The 17,170-nt window shown below is 47.5% G+C and overlaps 1 protein-coding gene across 1 annotated transcript in view; it reads right to left on the minus strand.

Annotated features, from left to right (window-relative positions):
* Window positions 1-17,170, minus strand: part of LOC106608239 (neurexin-3b) — a 651,982-nt gene that overhangs the window by 449,851 nt on the left and 184,961 nt on the right. The window contains exons 7-9 of the mRNA XM_082977050.1: window positions 15,112-15,360; window positions 14,619-14,808; window positions 7,981-8,364 (exon numbers count right to left, since the gene is read on the minus strand). Of these exons, the coding sequence (XP_082833176.1) occupies window positions 7,981-8,364; window positions 14,619-14,808; window positions 15,112-15,360 (823 nt within the window). The remainder of the gene's footprint in view (window positions 1-7,980; window positions 8,365-14,618; window positions 14,809-15,111; window positions 15,361-17,170) is intronic.

The raw sequence follows: 17,170 nt of genomic DNA on the forward strand, positions 1-17,170 counted from the left end.
CTCTCTATACCTGCTGGAACACCTCCCAGCCTCTCTCCCATCTATACCTGCTGTAACACCTCCCAGTCTCTCTTCCCTCTATACCTGCTGTAACACCTCCCAGTCTCTCTCCCATCTATACCTGCTGTAACACCTCCCAGCCTCTCTCTCTCTATACCTGCTGTAACACCTCCCAGTCTCTCTCCCCTCTATACCTGCTGTAACACCTCCCAGTCTCTCTCCTCTCCATTCCTGCTGTAACACCTCCCAGCATCTCTCTCTATACCTGCTGTAACACCTCCCAGTCGCTCTCCCATCTATACCTGCTGTAACACCTCCCATCCTCTCTCCTCTCTATACCTGCTGTAACACCTCCCAGTCTCTCTCCTCTCTATACCTGCTGTAACACCTCCCAGTCTCTCTCCTCTCTATACCTGCTGTAACACCTCCCAGCCTCTCTCCCATCTATACCTGCTGTAACACCTCCCAGTCTCTCTCCCATCTATACCTGCTGTAACACCTCCCAGCCTCTCTCTCTATACCTCCTGTAACACCTCCCAGCCTCTCTCTCTATACCTGCTGTAACACCTCCCAGTCTCTCTCCTCTCTATACCTGCTGGAACACCTCCCAGCCTCTCTCCCATCTATACCTGCTCTAACACCTCCCAGCCTCTCTCCCATCTATACCTGCTGTAACACCTCCCAGTCTCTCTCCCCTCTATACCTGCTGTAACACCTCCCAGTCTCTCTCCTCTCTATACCTGCTGGAACACCTCCCAGCCTCTCTCCCATCTATACCTGCTGTAACACCTCCCAGCCTCTCTCTCTATACCTGCTGTAACACCTCCCAGTCTCTCTCCTCTTTATACCTGCTGTAACACCTCCCAGTCTCTCTCCTCTCTATTCCTGCTGTAACACCTCCCATCCTCTCTCTATATACCTGCTGTAACACCTCCCAGTCTCTCTCCCATTTATACCTGCTGTAACACCTCCCAGTCTCTCTCCCATCTATACCTGCTGTAACACCTCCCAGTCTCTCTCCCCTCTATACCTGCTGTAACACCTCCCAGCCTCTCTCTCTATACCTGCTGTAACACCTCCCAGTCTCTCTCCCCTCTATACCTGCTGTAACACCTCCCAGTCTCTCTCCTCTCTATACCTGCTGTAACACCTCCCAGTCCCTCTCCTCTCTATACCTGCTGTAACACCTCCCAGTCTCTCTCCCCTCTATACCTGCTGTAACACCTCCCAGTCTCTCTCCTCTCTATACCTGCTGTAACACCTCCCAGTCTCTCTCCTCTCTATACCTGCTGTAACACCTCCCAGTCTCTCCCCTCTCTATACCTGCTGGAACACCTCCCAGCCTCTCTCCCATCTATACCTGCTGTAACACCTCCCAGTCTCTCTTCCCTCTATACCTGCTGTAACACCTCCCAGTCTCTCTCCCATCTATGCCTGCTGTAACACCTCCCAGTCTCTCTCCTATCTATACCTGCTGTAACACCTCCCAGTCTCTCTCCCCTCTATACCTGCTGTAACACCTCCCAGTCTCTCTCCCCTCTATACCTGCTGTAACACCTCCCAGTCTCTCTCCCCTCTATACCTGCTGTAACACCTCCCAGTCTCTCTCCTATCTATACCTGCTGTAACACCTCCCAGTCTCTCTCCTATCTATACCTGCTGTAACACCTCCCAGTCTCTCTCCCCTCTATACCTGCTGTAACACCTCCCAACCTCTCTCTCTATACCTGCTGTAACACCTCCCAGTCTCTCTCCTCTCTATTCCTGCTGTAACACCTCCCAGTCTCTCTCCTCTCTATACCTGCTGTAACACCTCCCAGTCTCTCTCCTCTCTATACCTGCTGTAACACCTCCCAGTCCCTCTCCCCTCTATACCTGCTGTAACACCTCCCAGTCTCTCTCCTCTCTATACCTGCTGGAACACCTCCCAGCCTCTCTCCCATCTATACCTGCTGTAACACCTCCCAGTCTCTCTCCCCTCTATACCTGCTGTAACACCTCCCAGTCTCTCTCCCCTCCATACCTGCCGTAACACCTCCCAGTCTCTCTCCTCTCTATACCTGCTGTAACACCTCCCAGTCTCTCTCCCCTCCATACCTGCTGTAACACCTTCCAGCCTCTCTCTCTATACCTGCTGTAACACCTCCCAGTCTCTCTCCCCTCTATACCTGCTGTAACACCTCCCAGTCTCTCTCCTCTCTATACCTGCTGTAACACCTCCCAGTCTCTCTCCTCTCTATACCTGCTGTAACACCTCCCAGTCTCTCCGCTCTCTATACCTGCTGGAACACCTCCCAGCCTCTCTCCCATCTATACCTGCTGTAACACCTGACAGTCTCTCTTCCCTCTATACCTGCTGTAACACCTCCCAGTCTCTCTCCCATCTATACCTGCAGTAACACCTCCCAGCCTCTCTCTCTCTATACCTGCTGTAACACCTCCCAGTCTCTCTCCCCTCTATACCTGCTGTAACACCTCCCAGTCTCTCTCCTCTCTATTCCTGCTGTAACACCACCCAGCATCTCTCTCTATACTTGATGTAACACCCCCCAGTCTCTCTCCCATCTATACCTGCTGTAACACCTCCCAGCCTCTCTCCTCTCTATACCTGCTGTAACACCTCCCAGTCTCTCTCCTCTCTATACCTGCTGTAACACCTCCCAGTCTCTCTCCTCTCTATACCTGCTGTAACACCTCCCAGCCTCTCTCCCATCTATACCTGCTGTAACACCTCACAGTCTCTCTTCCCTCTATACCTGCTGTAACACCTCCCAGTCTCTCTCCCATCTATACCTGCTGTAACACCTCCCAGCCTCTCTCTATAAACCTGCTGTAACACCTCCCAGCCTCTCTCTCTATACCTGCTGTAACACCTCCCAGTCTCTCACCTCTCTATACCTGCTGGAACACCTCCCAGCCTCTCTCCCATCTATACCTGCTGTAACACCTCCCAGTCTCTCTTCCCTCTATACCTGCTGTAACACCTCCCAGTCTCTCTCCCATCTATACCTGCTGTAACACCTCCCAGCCTCTCTCTCTCTATACCTGCTGTAACACCTCCCAGTCTCTCTCCCCTCTATACCTGCTGTAACACCTCCCAGTCTCTCTCCTCTCCATTCCTGCTGTAACACCTCCCAGCATCTCTCTCTATACCTGCTGTAACACCTCCCAGTCTCTCTCCCATCTATACCTGCTGTAACACCCCCCATCCTCTCTCCTCTCTATACCTGCTGTAACACCTCCCAGTCTCTCTCCTCTCTATACCTGCTGTAACACCTCCCAGTCTCTCTCCTCTCTATACCTGCTGTAACACCTCCCAGCCTCTCTCCCATCTATACCTGCTGTAACACCTCCCAGTCTCTCTCCCATCTATACCTGCTGTAACACCTCCCAGCCTCTCTCTCTATACCTCCTGTAACACCTCCCAGCCTCTCTCTCTATACCTGCTGTAACACCTCCCAGTCTCTCTCCTCTCTATACCTGCTGGAACACCTCCCAGCCTCTCTCCCATCTATACCTGCTCTAACACCTCCCAGCCTCTCTCCCATCTATACCTGCTGTAACACCTCCCAGTCTCTCTCCCCTCTATACCTGCTGTAACACCTCCCAGTCTCTCTCCTCTCTATACCTGCTGGAACACCTCCCAGCCTCTCTCCCATCTATACCTGCTGTAACACCTCCCAGCCTCTCTCTCTATACCTGCTGTAACACCTCCCAGTCTCTCTCCTCTTTATACCTGCTGTAACACCTCCCAGTCTCTCTCCTCTCTATTCCTGCTGTAACACCTCCCATCCTCTCTCTATATACCTGCTGTAACACCTCCCAGTCTCTCTCCCATTTATACCTGCTGTAACACCTCCCAGTCTCTCTCCCATCTATACCTGCTGTAACACCTCCCAGTCTCTCTCCCCTCTATACCTGCTGTAACACCTCCCAGCCTCTCTCTCTATACCTGCTGTAACACCTCCCAGTCTCTCTCCCCTCTATACCTGCTGTAACACCTCCCAGTCTCTCTCCTCTCTATACCTGCTGTAACACCTCCCAGTCCCTCTCCTCTCTATACCTGCTGTAACACCTCCCAGTCTCTCTCCCCTCTATACCTGCTGTAACACCTCCCAGTCTCTCTCCTCTCTATACCTGCTGTAACACCTCCCAGTCTCTCTCCTCTCTATACCTGCTGTAACACCTCCCAGTCTCTCCCCTCTCTATACCTGCTGGAACACCTCCCAGCCTCTCTCCCATCTATACCTGCTGTAACACCTCCCAGTCTCTCTTCCCTCTATACCTGCTGTAACACCTCCCAGTCTCTCTCCCATCTATGCCTGCTGTAACACCTCCCAGTCTCTCTCCTATCTATACCTGCTGTAACACCTCCCAGTCTCTCTCCCCTCTATACCTGCTGTAACACCTCCCAGTCTCTCTCCCCTCTATACCTGCTGTAACACCTCCCAGTCTCTCTCCCCTCTATACCTGCTGTAACACCTCCCAGTCTCTCTCCTATCTATACCTGCTGTAACACCTCCCAGTCTCTCTCCTATCTATACCTGCTGTAACACCTCCCAGTCTCTCTCCCCTCTATACCTGCTGTAACACCTCCCAACCTCTCTCTCTATACCTGCTGTAACACCTCCCAGTCTCTCTCCTCTCTATTCCTGCTGTAACACCTCCCAGTCTCTCTCCTCTCTATACCTGCTGTAACACCTCCCAGTCTCTCTCCTCTCTATACCTGCTGTAACACCTCCCAGTCCCTCTCCCCTCTATACCTGCTGTAACACCTCCCAGTCTCTCTCCTCTCTATACCTGCTGGAACACCTCCCAGCCTCTCTCCCATCTATACCTGCTGTAACACCTCCCAGTCTCTCTCCCCTCTATACCTGCTGTAACACCTCCCAGTCTCTCTCCCCTCCATACCTGCCGTAACACCTCCCAGTCTCTCTCCTCTCTATACCTGCTGTAACACCTCCCAGTCTCTCTCCCCTCCATACCTGCTGTAACACCTTCCAGCCTCTCTCTCTATACCTGCTGTAACACCTCCCAGCCTCTCTCTCTATACCTGCTGTAACACCTCCCAGTCTCTCTCCCCTCTATACCTGCTGTAACACCTCCCAGTCTCTCTCCTCTCTATACCTGCTGTAACACCTCCCAGTTTCTCTCCCCCCTATACCTGCTGTAACACCTCCCAGTCTCTCTCCTCTCTATACCTGCTGTAACACCTCCCAGTCTCTATTCCCTCTATACCTGCTGTAACACCTCCCAGTCTCTCTCCCATCTATACCTGCTGTAACACCTCCCAGCCTCTCTCTCTATACCTGCTGTAACACCTCCCAGTCTATCTCCCCTCTATACCTGCTGTAACACCTCCCAGTCTCTCTCCTCTCTATACCTGCTGTAACACCTCCCATTCTCTCTCCCCTCTATACCTGCTGTAACACCTCCCAGTCTCTCTCCTCTCTATACCTGCAGGAACACCTCCCAGTCTCTCTCCCATCTATACCTGCTGTAACACCTCCCAGTCTCTCTCCTCTCTATACCTGCTGTAACACCTCCCAGCCTCTCTCTCTATACCTGCTGTAACACCTCCCAGTCTCTCTCCTCTCTATACCTGCTGTAACACCTCCCTGTCTCTCTCCTCTCTATTCCTGCTGTAACACCTCCCAGGTTCTCTCCCCTCTATACCTGCTGTAACACCTCCCAGTTTCTCTCCCCTCTATACCTGCTGTAACACCTCCCAGTCTCTCTCCTCTCTATACCTGCTGTAACACCTCCCAGTCTCTCTTCCCTCTATACCTGCTGTATCACCTCCCAGTCTCTCTCCCATCTATACTTGCTGTAACACCTCCCAGTCTCTCTCCCCTCTATACCTGCTGTAACACCTCCCAGTCTCTCTCCTCTCTATACCTGCTGTAACACCTCCCAGTCTCTCTCCTCTCTATACCTGCTGTAACACCTCCCAGTCTCTCTCCTCTCTATTCCTGCTGTAACACCTCCCAGTTTCTCTCCCCTCTATACCTGCTGTAACACCTCCCAGTCTCTCTCCTCTCTATACCTGCTGTAACACCTCCCAGTCTCTCTTCCCTCTATACCTGCTGTATCACCTCCCAGTCTCTCTCCTATCTATACCTGCTGTAACACCTCCCAGTCTCTCTCCTATCTATACCTGCTGTAACACCTCCCAGTCTCTCTCCTCTCTATACCTGCTGTAACACCTCCCAGTCTCTCTCCTCTCTATACCTGCTGTAACACCTCCCAGTCTCTCTCCTATCTATACCTGCTGTAACACCTCCCAGTCTGTCTCCTATCTATACCTGCTGTAACAACTCCCAGTCTCTCTCCTCTCTATACCTGCTGTAACACCTCCCAGTCTCTCTCCTATCTATACCTGCTGTAACACCTCCCAGTCTCTCTCCTCTCTATACCTGCTGTAACACCTCCCAGTCTCTCTCCTCTCTATACCTGCTGTAACACCTCCCAGCCTCTCTCTCTATACCTGCTGTAACACCTCCCAGTCTCTCTCCTCTCTATACCTGCTGTAACACCTCCCAGTCTCTCTCCTCTCTATACCTGCTGTAACACCTCCCAGTCTCTCTCCCCTCTATACCTGCTGTAACACCTCCAGTCTCTCTCCCCTCTATACCTGCTGTAACACCTCCCAGCCTCTCTCTCTCTATACCTGCTGTAACACCTCCCAGCCTCTCTCCCCTCTATACCTGCTGTAACACCTCCCAGCCTCTCTCTCTATACCTGCTGTAACACCTCCTAGTCTCTCTCCCTCTATACCTGCTGTAACACCTCCCAGTCTCTCTCCCCTCTATACCTGCTGTAACACATCCCAGTCTCTCTCCCCTGTATACCTGCTGTAACACCTCCCCGTCTCTCTCCTCTCTATACCTGCTGTAACACCTCCCAGTCTCTCTCCCCTCTATACCTGCTGTAACACCTCCCAGTTTCTCTCCCCTCTATACCTGCTGTAACACCTCCCAGTCTCTCTCCTATCTATACCTGCTGTAACACCTCCCAGTCTCTCTCCTCTCTATACCTGCTGTAACACCTCCCAGTCTCTCTCCTCTCTATACCTGCTGTAACACCTCCCAGTCTTTCTCCCCTCTATACCTGCTGTAACACCTCCCAGTCTCTCTCCTATCTATACCTGCTGTAACACCTCCCAGTCTCTCTCTCTCATTTAGTTTCACAAGAACGTTGTTCTTATGAAAGTGCCTAAACCCGTCTCTTAAACCTATCTGGTCAAATTGGAAAAGGATGACAAACCAAGGGAACACTAGCACCCTACACAGAGAGGACAGACAGACAGACAGACAGACAGACAGACAGATAGACAGACAGACAGACAGACAGACAGACAGACAGACAGACAGACAGACAGACAGACAGACAGACAGACAGACAGACAGACAGACAGACAGACAGACAGACAGACAGACAGACAGACAGACAGACAGACAGACAGACAGACAGACAGACAGACATAAACATACCTTCAACAGCTCAGAGTGGCCCTATCTCCGCTTCATAAAACCTTAATGCAGTTGAGCTCTTAAAGCCAGACATGGGGAGACCATTTTCACCCCCAGCCAGCCAGCCTTGGCACCAGCGTGCGCGCTTGCTTGTGTGTGTGTGTGTGTGTGTGTGTGTGTGTGTGTGTGTGTGTGTGTGTGTGTGTGTGTGTGTGTGTGTGTGTGTGTGTGTGTGTGCACGCCAAGCCCCAGTTCAATTCCCCCCAGGAGAAGACAGCACCCTGCAGAAAGGCCACTTTGCGAAAAAGTAAAATCCTATTAAATATTTCAGCAAAGCCTACATAAATACAAACTGTCCAAAGTCACACTTTTCCTCTCCCCTCCCTTCCCCTATCTCTGCTCCTCTCCACTCTGCTCCTCTCCTCTCTGCACATTTACCCAGCATCTAAGGTGAATTAAATTTGGGTACAAAAACAATTACTTTCCAAAATACAGCCAGTAGACTCACCTCTCTCACACGTGGTGGCCCAGAACCCAGTCCCGGTGCAGTCGCAGATAAAGCGGTTCCATCCTTCCTTACAGACTCCGTTGTTCTTACAGTGATTACTGTCACACTGTTTCCCTGTCACTTTACTACAGGTGGGCCTGATGCCTGTGGTGTTCTGAGACTCCGAGATGGCCCTTATGTTTTTGGAGCGTCCATCGATGAAGAGGTCCCTGATGCAGCCCACGTAGCCGTAGTTCAACATGGCCGTCCACAGTTCGGTAGGTAACACCAGGCCTACCCGGTTGTCAGGGAGACCACCCAGGTAGAGGTCTCCCTCCAGGTCTAAGATCTCATTCTCTCCGCTGGCTGTGAAGGGGGTCCTCTGACTGTCGACTGAGATGATGCCTGGAAAGAGGGGAGACGAAAATAAGTGGGTTAATTAAAAGGGTGGGGAATATGGCCAATATACCACGGCTAAGGGCTGTTGTTATGCATGACGCAACAAGGAGTGCCTGGACACAGCCCTTAGCTGTGGTATATTGGCTATATATCACAAACCCCGAGGTGCCTTATTGCTATTATAAACTGGTTACCAACGTAATTAGAGCAGTACAAATAAATGTTTTGACTTACCCATGGTATACCGTCTGATATACCACGGCTGTCAGCCAATCAGCATTCAGGGCTCGAACCACCCAGTTTATAACTGATCTAAGTAGTACTTAGTAGTTTTCTTGTGTGTCTTGTCTTGAGTTTTGTGTCTGGCAATATATTCTAGAAGATTTTTGAAGAATGGTACATAAGGGTAGGATTTTAGCCTCAGGCTACGAGTGTTTAACATGGTCAGAGGAGTGTGGCTAAATCAGGTTTACAGTTCCAAAGACAATACAATTGTTCCATTCAGTTTGTTTTTCATATACTCCAAGTTAAATAGTAAGTGGTTCTGATGTCTGACTACAGACAGATTTAAAATGAACAGGAACTCCTTACCGCGCTTTCGCAAAGTAGTCAGACCACTTCACTTTTTCCACTTTTTTAAAAACTGAATAAAAAAAAGGTTTTCCCTCATCAATCTACACACCATACCTCATAATGACAGAGCAAGAATAGGTTTTGAGATGTGTTTGCAAATGTATTTAAAAAAATATATATATATATCACATTTACATAACTATTCAGACCCTTTACTCAGTACTTTGTTGAAGCACGTTTGACAGTGATTACAGCCTTGAGTCTTCTTGGGTATGATGCAGCAAGCTTGGCACACCTGTATTTGGGGAGCTTCTCCCATTTGTCTCTGTAGATCCTCTCAAGCTCTGTCAGGTTGGATTGGGAGCGTCGCTGCACAGCTATTTTCAGGTCTCTCCAGAGATATTAGATCGGGTTCAAGTCCAGGCTCTGGCTGTGTGCTTAGGGTAGTTGCACTGTTGGAAGGTGAACCTTCACCCCAGTCTGAGGTCCTGAGTGCTCTGGAGCAGGTTTTCCTCAAAGACCTCTCTGTACTTTGCTCTGTTCATCTTTCCCTCGATCCTGAGTAGTCTCCCAGTCTCTGTCGCTGAACAATATCCCCACAGCATGATGCTGCCACCAACATGCTTCACCGTAGGGATTGTGCCAGGTTTCCTCCAGATGTTGGTGATCTTGGTTTCTTCAGACCAGAGAATCATGGTCTGAGTCCTTTAGGTGCCTTTGGCAAACTCCAAGCGGGCTGTCATGTGCCTTTTACTGAAGAGTGAATTTCGTCTGGCCACTCTACCATAAAGGCCTGGTTGGTGGAGTGCTGCAGAGATGATTGTCCTTCTGGAAGGTTCTCCCATCTCCACAGAGGAACTCTGGAGCTCTGTCAGAGTTACCAATGGGTTCTTGGTCACCTCCCTGACCAAGGCCCTTCTCCTCTGATTGCTCTAGGAAGAGTCTTGGTGGTTCCACACTTCTTCCATTTAAGATTGATGGAGGCCACTGTGTTCTTGGAAACCATCAATGCTTCAGACATTTTTTGGTATCCTTCCCCAGATCTGTGCCTCGACACATTCCTGTCTCGTAGCTCTACAGACAATTCCTTCGACCTCATGGCTTGGTTTTTGCTCTGACATGCACTGTCAACTATGGGTCCTTATATAGACGTGTTTGATTTTGCAAAACATGTCCAATCAATTTACTTTACCACAGGTGGACTCCAATCAAGTTGTAGAAACATCTCAAGGATGATCAATGGAAACAGGATACTCCTGTCTCATAGCATTTTTGCAAAAATGTAAAAAAACCTGTTTTCACTTTGTCATTATTTTGTATTGTGTGTAGACTGATGAGGGAAAAACATTATTTCATACATTTTAGAATAAGCTGTAACGTAACACAATGTGGAAAAAGTCAAGGGGTCTGAACGCTTTCCGAATGCACGGTATATAGAAACAAGTTATGTTATGCCAGTTCTTTAAACCACTCCACTCAGCCGCATATCCATATATCTGTCTAATTTCTCTATTCTTCCTTCTGAAAATCCTGTTCTCCCAATCCTCATTTTCTCCCCTTCTTTCATCGATGCTAGGTATGGTTAACCAGACTATAGTGTGTTGACACAGGGCTCTAAGCTGACATATAACACAGGACAGGACATCAAATAACAGCAGTTCTAATAGTCTATCCCTCTCTCTCTTTGGTCTTTCTCTCCCTCTGTGGTCTCTCTCTCTTTAGTCTCTCTCTTCCTCTTTGGTATCTCTCTCTCCCTCTCTCACTCTGTGGTCTCTCTCTCTCTCTCCCTCTCTCTCTTTGGTCTCTTTCTCTCCCTCTCTCTCTTTGGTCTTTTTCTCTCCCTCTCTCTCTTTGGTCTCTTTCTCTCCCTCTCTCTCTTTGGTCTCTCTCTCTCCCTCTCTCTCTTTGGTCTCTTTCTCTCCCTCTCTCTCTTTGGTCTCTTTCTCTCCCTCTCTCTCTTTGGTCTCTCTCTCTCCCTCTCTCTCTTTGGTCTCTTTCTCTCCCTCTCTCTCTTTGGTCTCTTTCTCTCCCTCTCTCTCTTTGGTCTCTTTCTCTCCCTCTCTCTCTTTGGTCTCTCTCTCTCCCTCTCTCTCTTTGGTCTCTTTCTCTCCCTCTCTCTCTTTGGTCTCTTTCTCTCCCTCTCTCTCTTTGGTCTCTCTCTCTCCCTCTCTCTCTTTGGTCTCTTTGCTCCCTCTCTCTCTTTGGTCTCTCTCTCTCCCTCTCTCTCTTTGGTCTCTCTCCCTCTTTGGTCTCTCTCTGTCCCTCTCTCACTCTGTGGTCTCTCTCTCTCTCTCTCCCTCTCTCACTCTTTGGTCTCTCTCTCTCCCTCTCTCTCTTTGGTCTCTCTCTCTCCCTCTTTGGTCTCTCTCTCTCACTCTTTGGTCTCTCTCTCTCCCTCTCTCTCTTTGGTCTCTCTCTCCCTCTTTGGTCTCCTTCTCTCACTCTGTGGTCTCTCTCTCTCTCCCTCTTTGGTCTCTCTCTCCCTTACTCCCTATTTGGTCTCTCTGAATCCCTCTCTCATTATTTGGTCTCTCTCTCTCCCTCTCTCACTCTTTGGTCTCTCTCTCTCTCCTTCTCTCTCTTTGGTCTCTCTCTCTCGCCCTCTCTCTTTGGTCTCTCTCTCTCACTCTTTTGTCTCTCTCTCTCCCTCTCTCACTCTTTGGTCTCTCTCTATCCACCTCTCTATCTTTGGTCTCTCTCTATCCCTCTCTCTCTCTTTGGTCTCTCTCCCTCTCTCTTTGGTCTCTCTCTCCCTCTCTCACTCTTTGGTCTCTCTTTATCCCTCTCACACTCTGCTCTGTCTCTCTCACTCTCTCACTCTTTGGTCTCTCTCTATCCCCCTCTCATTCTTTGGGCTTTCTCTATCTCTCTCTCACTCACTCGTTGCTCTCTCCCTCTTTCTCTCTCACTCTGTTCTCTCTCTCTCGATCTCAATTCAATTCAATTCAAGGGGCTCTATTGGCATGGGAAACATACAGTTGAAGCCGGAAGTTTACGTACACCTTAGCCAAATACATTTAAACTCAGTTTTTCACAATTCCTGACATTTAATCCTAGTAAAAATTCCCTGTCTTAGGTCAGTTAGGATCACCACTTTATTTTAAGAATGTGAAATGTCAGAATAATAGTAGATTTTTTTCAGCTTTTATTTCTTTCATCACATTCCCAGTGGGTCAGAAGTTTACATACACTCAATTAGTATTTGGTAGCATTGCCTTTAAATTGTTTAACTTGTGTCAAACGATTCGGGTAGCCTTCCACAAATTTCCCACATTAAGTTGGGTGAATTATGACCCATTCCTCCTGACAGAGCTGGTGTAACTGAGTCAGGTTTATAGGCCTCCTTGCTCGCACACACTTTTTCAATTCTGCCCAAGCATGAGGTCAGGGCTTTGTGATGGCCACTCCAATACCTTGACTTTGTTGTCCTTGAGCCATTTTGCCACAGCTTTAGAAGTATGCTTGGGGTCATTGTCCATTTGGAAGACCCATTTGCGACCAAGCTTCAATATATCCACATCATTTTCCTCCTTTATGATTTAATCTATTTTGCAACGTGCACCAGTCCCTCCTGCAGCAAAGCACCCCCACAACATGATGCTGCCAACCCCGTGCTTCACGGATGGTGTTCTTCAGCTTGGTAGCATCCCCTTTTTTCCTCCAAACATAACGTTGGTCATTATGGCCAAACAGTTCTATTTTTGTTTCATCAGACCAGAGGACATTTCTCCAAAAAGTACGATCTTTGTCCCCATGTGCAGTTGCAAACCGTAGTTTTGGTTTTTTATAGCGGTTTTGGAGCAGTGGCTTCTTCCTTGCTGAGCGGCCTTTCAGGTTATGTCGAAATAGGACTCGTTTTACTGTGGGTATGGAAACTTTTGTACCTGTTTCCTCCAGCATCTTCACAAGGTTCTTTGCTGTTGTTCTGGGATTGATTTGCACTTTTCGTACCAAAGCACGTTCATCTCTAGGAGACAGAACGCATCTCCTTCCTGAGCGGTATGACGGCTGCTTGGTCCCATGGTGTTTATACTTGCGTACTATTGTTTGTACAGATGAACATGGTACCTTCAGGCATTTGGAAATTGCTCCCAAGGATGAACCAGACGTGTGGAGGTGACAATTGTTTTTAATGGGGTCTTGGCTGATTTATTTTGATTTTCCCATGATGTCAAGAAAAGAGGCACGAAGTTTGAAGGTAGGCCTTGAAATACATCCACAGGTACACCTCCAATTGACTCAAGTGATGTCAATTAGCCTATCAGAAGCTTCTAAAGCCATTACATAATTTTTGGGAATTTTCCAAGCTGTTTAAAGGCACAGTCAACCTAGTGTATGTAAACTTCTGACCCACTGGAATTGTGATACAGTGAAATAAGTGAAATAATCTGTCTTTAAACAATTGTTGGAAAAATGACTTGTCTCATGCACAAAGTAGATGTCCTAACCAACTTGCCAAAACTATAGTTTGTTAACAAGAAATTTGTGGAATGGTTGAAAAACTAGTTTTAATGACTCCAACCTAAGTGTATGTAAACTTCTGACTTCAACTGTATGTTTACATTGCCAAAGCAAGTGAAATGGATAAACAAATTGAAATAAACAATAAAAAGTGAACAGTAAATTTTACATTCACATATGTTCCAAAAGAATAAAGACATTTAAAATGTCATATCTTTAAATTCAGTGTTGTAATGATGTGCAAATAGTTAAAGTACAAAAAGGGAAAATAAATAAATATAAATATGGATTGTATTTACAATGGTGTTTGTTCTTCACTGGTGGTTATTTTCTTGTGGCAACAGGTCACACATCTTGCTGCTGTGATCACACAAAGGGATATTTCACCCAATAGATATGGGAGTTTATCAAAATTGGATTTGTTTTCTAATTCTTTGTGGGTCTGTATAATCTGAGAGAAATATGTGTCTGTAATATGGTTAGACATTTGGCAGGAGGTTAGGAAGTGCAGCTCAGTTTCCACCTCATTTTGTGGGCAGTGTGCACATAGCCTGTCTTCTCTTGAGAGCCAGGTCTGCCTACAGTGGCGTTTCTCAATAGCAAGGCTTTGCTCACTGAGTCTGTACATACTCAACGCTTTCCTTAATTTTGAGTCAGTCACAGAGGTCAGGTATTCTGCCACTGTGTACTCTCTGTTTAGGGCCAAATAGCATTCTAGTTTGCTCTGTTTTTTTGTTAATTCTTTCCAATGTGTCAAGTAATTATCTTTTTTTTTTCTCATGATTTGGTTGGGTCTAATTGTGTTGCTGTCCTGGGGCTCTGTGGGGTCTGTTTGTGTTTGTGAACAGAGACCCAGGACCAGCTTGCTTAGGGGACTCTTCTCCAGGTTCATCTCTCTGTAGGTGATGGCTTTGTTATGGAAGGTTGTTATCGCTCTTTCTCTCCCACTCACTCTCTCTGGCTGCTATGAGGTGAATCCATTCTGTTGTGGAGATCAAGGCAACAACATCCAAACCTCTGTGCTTTACTATAATTTTCCTCTCTACACCTCTGTGTTCTGTTCTGTTTGTCCAACCTTTACCAGGTCAGAGGACACACAGGATAAGCACACTGTGGAGGAAATAGAATCAGCAAATTGAATCGAAAAAGGTTTTGCTTCATCATCCTCTTGATTAATGTCTTACCACTTCTTCCTCCTCCCACCCCTCCTCTTCCTCCCTCCTCACCTGATCGTCCGTCCCTTTGTATATCCACGTGGTGCCAGGCTCCGTCGTTGACCTTGCTCTGTGTGGCTTTGACCTTGATGGTTCCCGAGCCCATGTCCAGCAGCAGGTACAGCCCTCCATCTAGCAGCTCCACAGCAAAGAAGTCCACCTTGTTGTTCTTCTTCCCTGCCACGTCCCGACGGTCCTGGGCCTGGAAATCAAGAACACTCTTTAGGTGCTGACAGATAATAAACTGTAGGCCACAAATCAATGACCAACGTTTCAGCTAAATAGCTTTTATCAGGGGGAATATCTCACCCACAGCAGACTTAAACTTCAGTGCATTCAACCAAGGCAGGTTAAATCAACCACATATCACAACCACTGCAAGTGAAACCTTCAAAATGGCTGCCACATGCAAAATTGGTACTAGTATCATAACTTAAAGAAAATTGTGAGTTTGAGTGAAAGAAAGAAAGACAAGTACAACAGGTAAACTGTGTTGTTTGTATACCTTGCCATGGGTGAAGAGGATGAGTCCGTTGGGTTCGGAGGTCCTGAAATCGAAGGAGATGGAGCCGACCCTCTTGGTATTCCACTTGGGCAGGCTGAGGTAGGAATCAGGGCTCTCAAAGTTGATTGGGTCCAGGGTGGGTACGTTTTCACACTTAAACACCACTTCCCCCTGGAGCTTCATCTTGGGGTCTACGATGCGAGCCAGACGGGACAGCTCCAGACGGATGTCATTATTCTTATAGACCACCTGGAGAAGATGGGGAGAGAGAGAGAGAGAGAGAGAGAGAGAGAGAGAGAGAGAGAGAGAGAGTTAGAAATGAATAAGGCAAATGACAGCCTAAGAGATGAAAGAAAGGAGAGAACAAAAGCAACACTACTCCGACACCTTGAAGAGAAGAGTGAGAGGAATGGTCATTGTTCCACACGATAATGTTTAAATCAGTTGTGAGACTATAGTTTATTTTCTAATTCAGTATATGGAATATCATATTGTTTTTTCTATAATATGTTGATCATGTTTTGAAGACTTGAAAAAAACATATGACTCCAATATCCCTTGCTGTTTCCTATTTGAACTGTAATCTGTCCATATGCAGGAAGATCACATGCTGACATACTGTATGATTCATCACCTGCCTAAAGCACAGGAGGCTGGTGGAACTTTAATTGGGGAGTACGGGCTAGTGCTAGTGGCTGGAGCGGAATTAATGGAATGGTATCAAATACATCAAACACATGGTTTCCATGTTTCCATTCCATTTGCTCTTTTCCGGACATTATTATGAGCCGTTCTCCCTTCAGCAGCCTCCACTGGACTACAATGTTAATTAACAAAAGAGACCATCCCAACAGGTAAAATACTGTGGTGGTATAGCAGGAACAGCGGCATCTAGTGGTGAGAACTTGCACTTTCACACTACTTAAAAAAAAAAAATCTTATTTACAATGACGTCCTACCCGGGTCAAACCCAGACAACACTAGGCCAATTGTGCGCCACCCTATGGGACTCCCAATCAAGGCTGGATGTGATGCAGCCTGGATTTGAACCAGGGACTGCAGTGACGCCTGTTGCACTGAGATGCAGTGCCTTAGACCGTTGCGTCACTTTTGAGCCCATAACTTTATGGTGACTAATGCAAGCAACTTCAATGACACATTTCTCTGAACAGGGAAAAGAAATCCACCAGACTCAAAGAGAATACATTACATAGTATGGAGAAGCAACAACCCAAGCCACAGCTTCATACTACTTGTCAAACATAGAGTACTGATACTGCATAGTGGTTGTTGGGGTGGGATTGGTTTGGGGTGTGGGGGGGTCTGTGTTCCGTGGGTGGCTTTTGGGGGGGGGGGGGGGGGGGGGTATTCATCATGTCTTACTCATTGGTAGGAATATGTTTATTCAAATTGGATGTTGGGTACTATATTTATTGAATATTACCTGAATCCTATGAAGGAAAAAGGCCAATTTGGGTGCAATTTATTAGCTTAATTTCTCAGAGATCAAATGATATTTCAACAACATGTTTCAGGACTGCTAATGGTAACTCCAGAAATGATTTCAGAACAATCTGAGATGGTGGGGTGTCAAATCCTCTTTCTTGTACTTTTTGAGGTAGAATGAACCAGGGGTGTTTCTCTTGAGATGAACCAGACTAGACTTATTTAGTATCACCTTGCCTTCTATCTATTCCTACCTCCCTCCCACCTTGTCTGACAGTGAGAAGAGGCCCTTCAGGGGTCCAGGGGCCTGTACACCACCATCTATTTCCCTCGTTATTCAAGGACACACTAATACACCACAATCAACCTTTCTGTATAATAATAACTACAGATAGATAGATCTGCTTCTGGTTATGAATGGGAAGGCCGCTCCATCCTGCTCTGTTGATCATTAACCCAATCACTAACCCAATGGTGATCATTAATAGGCTGACTCTTCTAGGCTGCGTCCCAAATAGCACCCTATGCCCTATATAGTGCATTCATTTTTCCAAGAGCCCTATGGACTCTGGTCAAAAGTAGTGCACTATGAAGTGAATAGAGTGCCATTTGG

Source organism: Salmo salar, chromosome 06 (assembly GCF_965601325.2).
Source record: "Salmo salar chromosome 06, fSalSal1, whole genome shotgun sequence".
NCBI lineage: Eukaryota > Metazoa > Chordata > Actinopteri > Salmoniformes > Salmonidae > Salmo > Salmo salar.